The sequence below is a fragment of the Hyperoodon ampullatus genome, assembly GCF_949752795.1.
Source record: "Hyperoodon ampullatus genome assembly, chromosome: 13".
In the NCBI taxonomy this organism is placed as follows: domain Eukaryota; kingdom Metazoa; phylum Chordata; class Mammalia; order Artiodactyla; family Ziphiidae; genus Hyperoodon; species Hyperoodon ampullatus.
In genome coordinates, this window is record NC_136926.1 from 6,377,931 (window position 1) to 6,387,560 (window position 9,630).

The 9,630-nt window shown below is 60.7% G+C and overlaps 1 protein-coding gene across 4 annotated transcripts in view; it reads left to right on the top strand.

Moving 5' to 3' along the window:
- The window catches only part of NCOR2 (nuclear receptor corepressor 2), a gene marked incomplete at its 5' end in the record, with an annotated part of 153,266 nt that extends 144,154 nt beyond the window's left edge, over nt 1-9,112 (top strand). For 2 of the 4 annotated variants that reach the window (XM_079718205.1, XM_079718206.1), the window contains 7 exons: nt 46-239; nt 1,110-1,259; nt 1,883-2,031; nt 2,781-2,834; nt 5,886-6,107; nt 7,175-7,354; nt 7,956-9,112. In XM_079718205.1, the coding sequence (XP_079574331.1) occupies nt 46-239; nt 1,110-1,259; nt 1,883-2,031; nt 2,781-2,834; nt 5,886-6,107; nt 7,175-7,354; nt 7,956-8,137 (1,131 nt within the window). In that variant the 3' untranslated portion in view covers nt 8,138-9,112. The remainder of the gene's footprint in view (nt 1-45; nt 240-1,109; nt 1,260-1,882; nt 2,032-2,780; nt 2,835-5,885; nt 6,108-7,174; nt 7,355-7,955) is intronic. The other 2 variants (XM_079718207.1, XM_079718208.1) reach the window with 2 other exon arrangements.
- Nucleotides 9,113-9,630: the final 518 nt, after the last annotated feature.

The window sequence follows — 9,630 nt, forward strand, 5'->3', positions numbered from 1 at the left end:
GCTGGCGCCTGACCCTGCTCCTGTCCCCTGACCCTCGGCCTGCAGGAGGTCATCACGCAGGACTACACGCGACACCACCCGCAGCAGCTCAGCGCGCCTCTCCCGGCCCCCCTTTACTCCTTCCCTGGAGCCAGCTGCCCCATCCTGGACCTTCGCCGCCCACCCAGCGACCTCTACCTCCCAGCCCCGGACCATGGCGCCCCGGCCCGTGGCTCACCCCACAGTGAAGGGGGCAAGAGGTGAGCGGCGGTGGGAGACGGGGTGCCCCTTGCTGGTCACCACCAAGAGGGCTCTGTTAGGTGTCTGCTGCGGGAAGCTTGAGCCCAGTAAAGTGCGAGGCCCACCCGGAGCCTTCGCACATATGAGAAACCGAGGTTCAGGAAGACCGGGGAGTTTGCTCAAGGTCACGGCGCAGCTGGACCATAGCTGTTACATACGCCGCACTCGGGGGGTTCCAGGCACCAAGCTGAATACTTCACGCCTGTTAACCAGGATCCTCACCACAACCTCAGGAAGTGTAGGCAGTGTTATCCCATTTCACAGACGAAGAAACTAAGGCACAGAGCAGTGAATTCACTTGCCTAGAGGGACGCAGCCAGTAAGTGGCGGAGCTGGGATTCGAAGCAGAGCCGTGTGATTTGAGAGCCGCCTCCTAACGGGCACATACACACTTGCACTCCTGGTTATCCCTGGGGGGCTCCCTGGTCAGAGAGGAGAGGAACGGGGAGGGACCCCCGCTCTAGGATGAAGGAGCCACTCCGGGTGGCGCACAGAGCTGGGGAGACAGCAGCATGTCTTTGGGGGAACAGTGGGGTCCCTGGCGTTGGGGTGCAGCAGGGGTTCAACAAAGTGCCACCCGTGGGCCAGATCCAGCCCACGGCCTGTTCTTGCATGGTGCATGAGCTAAAGATGATTTTACGTTTTTAAAGAAGGAGAATATGCAGCAGAGACTACTGAAATGTTTGCTGGCTGACCCTTTGCAGGAAAAGCGTGCTGACCCCTGGTTCAGAACGAGGCAGGGCTCAGCGGGGAGTGGAGGGAGGGACGCGCCCCCTTCAAGAGGGAGAGCTCTGAGCTCTGACGACCGCAGGGACCCTCTCTCCATCCAGGTCTCCAGAGCCAAGCAAGACGTCAGCCTTGGGCAGCAGTGAGGATGGCATAGAACCTGTGTCCCCGCCGGAGGGCATGGCAGAGCCCGGGCATCCCCGGAGCACCGTGTACCCGCTGCTGTACCGGCACGGGGAGCAGGTGGAGCCCAGGTACCTGCACAGAAGCCCCCCCGCTTCCGGGGACGCTCAGGACTCGGGCCCTTTTGCCCACCTGCGGCGCAGCTGGGGGCTTGGCAAGGGCTCTGGGGTGCAGCCGGGGGGCTTCAGACCCGCTAAACAAGGTCACAACTTGGCGGACCTCCACGGCAGCTTCCTGAGCCTTGGGCTGGGGTCTCTTAGCTCAGGCCCGGCCCCTGTTGCCGGCCCTTGAGGATCTGAGAAATAAAGAGCTAAGTGTGCTGGGCCAAACTGGGGCCCCGGGGAGGGGGGGGGGATGGGGGTGGAGAGAAAGGGCCCCCTGACCTCAGGGGAAGATGCGGTCTGAGCCCACTTTGGTTCCCGAGGCTCTTTTCTGGGGGTCCGGCTTTTGCAGGTAGACAGGCGTGGCCCACCAGGGCAGCCGGGGCTCGGCAGAGACACCCTGAGCCCAAGGATAGGTGGATGACAGAGGGGATTTCGGAAGACGTGGGCCCCAAGAGGTGGGGGAAGCAAGCACGAGGTGGGAGAAGCGTCATTCTGAATTTCTAAGGCAGCTCAGGTGGTGAGCACCCCGTCATCAAGGGTGTGCAAGCTCAGCACCAAGTGAACTGACCCGGGGTGTCTGATCCTCGCAGCAGGATGGGCTCCAAATCCCCAGGCAACACCAGCCAGCCGCCGGCCTTCTTCAGCAAGCTGACCGAGAGCAACTCGGCCATGGTCAAATCTAAGAAACAGGAGATCAACAAGAAGCTCAACACCCACAACCGGAACGAGCCCGAATACAGTAAGGGGCCCGCCCTCCCTGGGAGCGGGGCTGCCGGGGGCCGGGGGTTAGCACAGCCGGGTGGACCCGCCAGCCACCTCTCCCACTGGCCCGTCACCTCACGTTCAGGGAGCCCGTGTTGTCCGTCTTTTTCCCGTAGGCATTTGCTGGGTTGTCACGGGGGGCACTCGGGGGATATTGGCATGCACGGGTCTGTTCGTACTGGGCGCCAGAGGTCGGGGCCACGCCCTTACAAGGACCCCGTGTGTACCCCGTGCACGATGCGCCTCACATCTGTGATTTGTTTACCCCACTTATGAGGTTACTGGACGTAAGTCCTAGCTTAGCTGTACCCTCTCGGCACAGCGCCTGGCACATAGCAGATGCTCAAGAGAACACAGGAGTGGGTGAACCAGTGAAAGAAGGAACATCACATCCCTGGCCTCAAAAAGCTCATTAGCGCGGGGAGCTTGGGGACCTTGCAGAGGCTTTTCTCTTTCTGGGGCTGGAGTCGCAGCCTTGCAGACAGTCACTGGCCCAGGCTGCTAAGTCCAGAACCTCGCCAAGTGTTGTGCCTGGGCCAGTAGGTCAGCAGCCTCAGCGAGCTGGCTCCAAATGCCGACTCTCAGGCCCTGCCCCAGCCCTGCTAAATCTGTCTGCGCTGCGCAAGCTCCCAGGTGGTGCACCTTGCCGAGACCAGACAGGGGACATAGGGGGGCAGGTGCTTTCCAGGACCTGTAGGCCTCACCCATCTCGTCATCCCCCTCCAGATATTGGCCAGCCCGGGACGGAGATTTTCAACATGCCCGCCATCACCGGAGCAGGTAACCGGCCGCCCCGGGCTGCTCGGCCGACAGCCCGTCCCCTCCCTCCCCCTCCCCCGTCACTGTGCGCCCAGGGAGGTCAAGCTGGGTGTCTGGACCTGGAAGGAGACTTGGGAGTGAGGCCTCGGAGCTCACTGGGCCTCACATCAGCCGTAGCCATGGTGACGGGTGGCCTTTCATAGTTCAAGTGTGTCCCCTCCTCTGCAGTGGGGATGCAGAGGGGACAGACACCTGCCGTGGGGATGCAGACACACACAAAAGGCCGGCGGGGCCTGGCAAGGAGTGTCTATTTGGAGTTCAATTTCAAGGCCTTCTGATGCATGTAGTTCAGTATCAGAATTACACACAAATACCCGGAACCTGTCTGTTGGGATCTCAGGTGGAGATGTGAGTGTGTGGAGTGGGCCTGTGTGTGCATGTGGTCCACGTGGGCCTTTTTTATAGGTGGAGCATCAGTTTTACTTGAAAATTCCATCCAGGGAGCTGGGGAAACAGTGCAGATGTATTCCAGAGATGAGTGTAAAATTCACACACATTTTTTTTTTATATATAAATTTATTGTGTTTATTTATTTTTGACTGTGTTGGGTCTTCGTTGCTGTGCACGGGCTTCCTCTAGTTGCGGTGAGCGGGGACAACTTTTTGTTGCGGTGCACGGGCTTCTCACTGCGGTGGCTTCTCCTGTTGCAGAGCACAGGCTCTAGGCGCGTGGGCTTCAGTAGTTGCAGCACGCGAGCTCAGCAGTTGTGGCTCGCGGGCTCTAGAGCGCAGGCTCGGTAGTTGTGGCGCACGGGCTTAGTTGCTCCGCGGCATGTGGGATCTTCCCGGACTAGGGCTCGACCCCATGTCGCCTGCACTGGCAGGCGGATGCTCAACCACCGCGCCACCAGGGAAGCCCTCACACACATTTTTACACTGCAACTTAAGCCTTCTGTGATGTTTTGGAGCCCGTGGGGTTACACTGTGCATTTCTGCTGCCTCTGTAGAAGGACTGGGACGGGGCTCTGGGGAAGCACCTGGTGTCTGGTGTGAAGCGGCTGAGCCAGAGCAGACAGGGCTGACCCTCCGCCAGAGGCCTGCCCGGTGTGGGGAGGAACGAGGCGTCTTTGGGGGGATGTGCTGACCTTCCCTGAGGGCCGTCACAGCTCTGGGAATGTGGTGAGCAAAAGGCAGCCATTGGATTTTATTCAGGGGGCCACGGGGCCTCTAAATGGGGGTCCCAACTGGGGAATGTCCGCCCACCCGGAGACTAGACGCTGGGGGCTTGGCTGAGCCTCAGGCAATGGGGAGGAGACAATTCGGTCAAAACAACAAGATGGACAGAAATGAATGTTTTCATGTTTTCATTTCAGAGATGCTCGTACACCGACACAGGTGCGTGTGTGTGTAGAAATTCATGCGGTACAAGGAACTTGTATATAAATTAGATTCAACGTTTTTTCAAAGCAGTTTAGGCCACACACACAAAATTTCCCCAGACCCCGGTCTCTGCTGCTTAATTAGCTCCTGCTTTAGGACCTGAGACGGTCAGCTTCCTGCCTAGCACTGACAGACCATGGACCCGTGACCTTGGGTGGCAGGTTCAGCAACGTCTGTGATCGTAGGATGCTAACCTACCGAGGAACCATCGTGACCTGTATCCCTCGCATCTTTTATTTCCACTTCCCAGTGTCTCAGTTTGTAGGATCATAAATGCTTCTCCCCACTCCCCGCCCCACTCACCCCTGCTGGAAATTTTGCTTTTTCTTGACCGACATGACTCTTTTAAAGTGCTGATGAAGCATGGCCCAGACACAGCTGAAAACCTGTCAAGGGGTCCTGTGGCTGTGAATGAGTTTGAAACTACGAGGAAGAAAAGAAAATGAAAACGTAGACGGCAAATAGTCGCTTAAGAAATGTGATTTTAGATGCTGCCACGTTGCTCCGAGCCTCCCAGTAACCATCAGTCCGGTTTACAGATGCGTTAGGGGTCAGCAAGACCCGTTATTCGGCCACTTGGTAATCATACAATTGACTTAGAGTGGAAGTTTTAAAATCCATGAAAATTTTGCCCAGTGGCAGGCGGAGAGCTTCGTTGGAGCTTTTTGGAAGCAAAGTCTGGTTTAACAAAAATGCCAAAAAGAGACACATTCCCCAGGGTTTGCAAACGTCCCCAGAATGGTTCGCAAGTAAACAAGAGAGGGACGGAAAACCTGGTAAACAGAAAAAGAGGCATAACTGGCGTGACTTTGAAGCGGGTGTCTGGAAGGATTCGTGAGGGACAGTTGTTGATCAGACCACGTTGTGCCGGGTGGCCGGGCCGGGGGCGGCCATGTGATTGTTTGCAGCTCTGCCCTGACCCCCGCACGCACCGTAACTGCATGGCTGCGACCCCCGTCTCCACCGTCCGTCTCTGCACCTCTTTCTCCTTGTGGCTCCCGGGCGGGGAGAGGTGGCGGGAGGAGAGTTAGGCCCAGCCGCGGGGGCAGACGGGGGGCTTGAGGGTCCCAGGCCTCGCAGGCAGGGGCGGCCGGAGGACCGTCTGGTCACCTTCCCTCCATTCCTCCCGGCAGCCCCCGGGAACCAGGGTGGAACCCTCCAACGCCCAGCACTGAGCTCTGGCTTGACTTAGTTTCCCAGCAGCCCTTCCCCCAAATAAGGGGACCCCCTGATCCCGCTCCCCGCTCCTTTTTAAGGCCACTCGATGTTTTTAAAAAAGCAGCAGCCCCAGCTGGGGGTTAGGGATCCAGAAGGGGCTTCTGATTTCCCCGAGGGCAGCGTAGGAATGAGGCTTGGGGGGCCGGTCATCTAACCACCCCGAGCCCACCTCTTCCCCCACCGGGAATTCCTGAGGGCTTCCAGGGCCCGAGTCAGAAGGAGCCCTCCACCCCCATCACCCCGCAGCGGAAACACGGCGGGAAGATAGGGAAATCAAGAATCGTTGCTTTGCCAAAATGTGCTCACTGTGTATTCTTTCTTCTCCTCCCTCTCCCCCTCTCTGCTGCTCTCTCCCTCTCTCTCCCTTGTCCCTCTGGCCCCTGCGGCCCCCTTTGTGTGTGTGTCTCTCTCCCAGGCCTCATGACCTGCAGAAGCCAGGCGGTGCAGGAGCATGCCAGCACCAACATGGGGCTGGAGGCCATTATTAGAAAGGCGCTCATGGGTAAATATGATCAGTGGGAGGAGCACCCGCTCAGCGCCAATGCTTTTAACCCTCTGAATGCCAGTGCCAGCCTGCCCGCTGCTATGCCCGTAACCGCTGCTGACGGACGGAGGGAACACGCGCTCACCTCGCCAGGTCTGCAGGCCTCCTCCACCCCGTCTGTCCCAAGCCGGTGTCATTAATCCTCCCGCCTCCCTCCGCGTTCCTCTGACCAACCCCCCTCCAGCTTTGGAGCTTGTGACTCTATTTTTGTGCGTGTTTGACGTGGTCCTGGAGTTGGGTAACCCCGAGCCGGGCGGACACCCCCAGGTGTCTGCGCAGCCCCGGCCCGCCCTCACCCGCTGGGCCCGAACGAGCTGCCGCTTTTCTAAAAACACTCACGCCGCTGCCCGAGCCCTGCCCTGCCTTCCTCCCCGGCTGGACATTCGTCCCGGGATGCCCACGTCCTGGCCCAGCTTGTGTCTCCGTGGGGGAGATCAGGCTGGAGTGAGGACCCACCTTCTCTGTGTGGATCAGGGGGGACCCCTGGGCTCACGGCAGCCAGGCCAGTGGGCCCAGTGTCTGCTGCGGCCAGCAGGCATGTTCACGGCTGGCCCTCGGGGCTGATGGGGTGGAGACCAGCATCTGTGTGCCAGATCCAAACTCAGATGAATCAGGGAAACCAGACGGGCTGGCTCGCCCTCTGCCCTGGGTCCCTAATCAACACTCTGCCTATCAGAGCAAGGGCCAGGCAGAGAGTTCTGGAGCCATTTTTCTGACCTAGACACTGTGACCCCCAGAAGTTTCTGGACTTAATGAAGGCCCAGGCCTGGCCTCAGGGGCCCTGGCTTCTCTGCAGAGGGCCTGCAGCCTGCCCAGCCCCAGCACAGTCCTGGGGCAGTGGTCAGGGTCAAGCCAGAGGCCTGAGGCTCCGTGCTTGAGGTGTTAGCCCCTGGTGGGTAGGGGGCCTCAGGGCAGCCTGAGGGGGCTTTGCAAGTAGTTGTACTCACTCCCCTAGTAGAAACCCCCTCCAAATCCAGGCTCCTGGCTGGGTCTGGCCATCTGGTCGACCTTCTTGGCTTCCCAGGGGGCTGGGCCGCTGTTCCCCCTCCCTGGGGGGCCCGGGAAGCAGGGGTCCAGGGCCTCACCCACCCACCCCCACCCGTACAGTGCGAGCGCTGTCCTCAGTCCAACTCGGCCCTTTCCCACGTGTCCCCCTGCAGGTGGTGGCGGGAAGGCCAAAGTCTCTGGCAGACCCAGCAGCCGAAAAGCCAAGTCCCCGGCCCCAGGCCTGGCGTCTGGGGACCGGCCACCCTCCGTCTCCTCAGTGCATTCGGAGGGAGACTGCAACCGCCGGACCCCACTCACCAACCGCGTGTGGGAGGACCGGCCCTCGTCCGCAGGTGGGCACCGGGGGCGGGCAGGTGGGCCCGGCCAGCTGCCCGAGCACCTACTGTGCGCAGAGCGCACGGTCAGGCCTGTTCTGAGACACTCGCCCGGGGCCGTGGCCAGCTGAACTGGGGCTCACAGGTGGTCAGGATGCTTCTCGTTAGGGCCCAGGTGGAGAGAAAGAGCACGATTTAGAAAGAGGATGCAGGATTCAGGAAGTGACGAGAGAGGCCTGTGGGCAGGGCCGGTCCCACAGGCTTGGGGGGGGCCTCAGGGGAGCCCCCGACGCCTCTGTGCGTGCGAGGAGGTCCCTGGGGGAGGTGCGTGATCTCCCGCAGGTCCAAGAGAGCTCTGGGCTGCAGGACAGACGCAGTGGGGTGAGGGCAGGAACAGCGAGGCGGCTCCCGCTGGGCCGGGCAACAGGCTGCCGGGCATGAGTGGCGTGGGAGTGCTGGAAGTGAGGCCAGGCGGGCAGTTTGAGAAAGCTTCCAGGAGATAGAAGGGGTGGGAGGCAGGAGGCCGAGGCCCCAGTTCCCGGGGTGGCGGGTGGGTGGGCCCCTGGGGGCCGCCAGGCTCACCGGGGCCCCCGGGGCTTCTGTCCCGGCCTCTCCGCAGGGTCCACACCGTTTCCCTACAACCCCCTGATCATGCGGCTGCAGGCGGGGGTCATGGCCTCCCCGCCCCCGCCTGGCCTCCCCGCGGGCAGCGGGCCCCTGGCCGGCCCCCATCACGCCTGGGACGAGGAGCCCAAGCCGCTGCTCTGCTCGCAGTACGAGACGCTCTCCGACAGCGAGTGAGGCTCAGAACGGGGTGGGCCGGCGAGCGGCCGGAGCAGCGGGACGAGGAGCGGGCGGCTGCCGACTCCCCCCACCGAGGAAGGAGCCCCTGAGTCTGCCTGTGCGCCCGTCTGTCCGTCCGTCCGTCCAGAGCCGGCATCCTTGCCTGTCTAAAGCCTTAACTACGACTCCCGCCCCGGCTGGCCCTGTGCAGTGACCTTACTCAGGGGATGTTTACCTGGTGCTCGGGAGGGGAGGGGCCGGGGAGGGGGCACGGCAGGCGTGTGGCGGCCACACGCGCACAGCCGGGGCGGCCAGGGACCCAAAGCAGGACGACCACGCACCTCCCACGCCACTGCCTCCCCACCTAACGCATTTGGAACCAAAGTCTAAACTGAGCTAGCAGCCCCCGCACCCGCCCTCCGTCCCCATCCCGCTTAGCACTCTGGACAGACGGACACAGGCCCTGTCCAGGCCCCAGCGCTCTTGTCCCAGTCCCCACGGGCTGCCCCAGCCGACGAGACCGCTGGAAACCAAGTCAGGCCAGATGGGCGGGCGACAGGGCCGGGTGCGGCCTGGGGTGAGCGGCTGCTCCGAGGAACTGGACTGTTTTTTTCATACATCGTTGCCGCAGCGGTGGGAAGGAAAGGCAGGTGTAAATGATATATTGGTTTACAGGGTATATTTTTGATACCTTCAATGAATTAATTCAGATGTTTTAAGCAAGGAAGGACTTACCCAGTATTATTGCTGCTGTGCTTTCGATCTCTGCTTACCGTTCAAGAGGCGTGCGCAGGCCAACAGTCGGCGACCCCATAGCCCGCAGGACCAAGGTGGGGCAGGGGCTGCCAGCTCTCGAGCCCCCCTGCGTCCTCCCTCCCTCCCCTCCTTGGGCAGAATGAATTTGAAGGGGATTCTGTGACCGCCATCTGCGCACGGCGGTGGCGTCCTGTCATTTACACACGTTCTTCTCATTAAAAAGCGAATTATACTCGACTTACAGAGGCTCCTTCTCTATCTTGGCCCCGGCAGCCAGGAGGACAGGCGACTGGGCCGGCGGGGGGAACGGTGGGTGTGTAACCCTGCGGGGGACAAGGGCACATCCCCTGCCTCACCAGTCTCTCCCCTCTGCAGGCGAATATTTACGCCCACGGTAAGGATGTCACCGGGCAGACCTTGAACTGTCCCACCCATGGTGAGAGTATTGAATTTTCACGCCCACGAGGAGGGTGTCAGATATTCACAGCCATGGTGACGGTATCCAAGAAGGCCATCATCAGCTCTTAACTGTTAAATACTTTAAAAATTATTCCTGCCCACACTATGTTAGGGAACAAACAGACCCTTTGCCGTCACTGCTTTGGATACGCAGCAGAAGAGAGAACAGCCCTCCCTCCCAGCTTGGGTCTTGAGGCAGCTGCCAACTGGCGTCTTGCAGTCTTGGTAGAACGTGTCTCTCTCAGACACGAGCTGTGTTCCTTCAGGAGCAGAGCTGGAGCTCCAGAGAGGCTGCG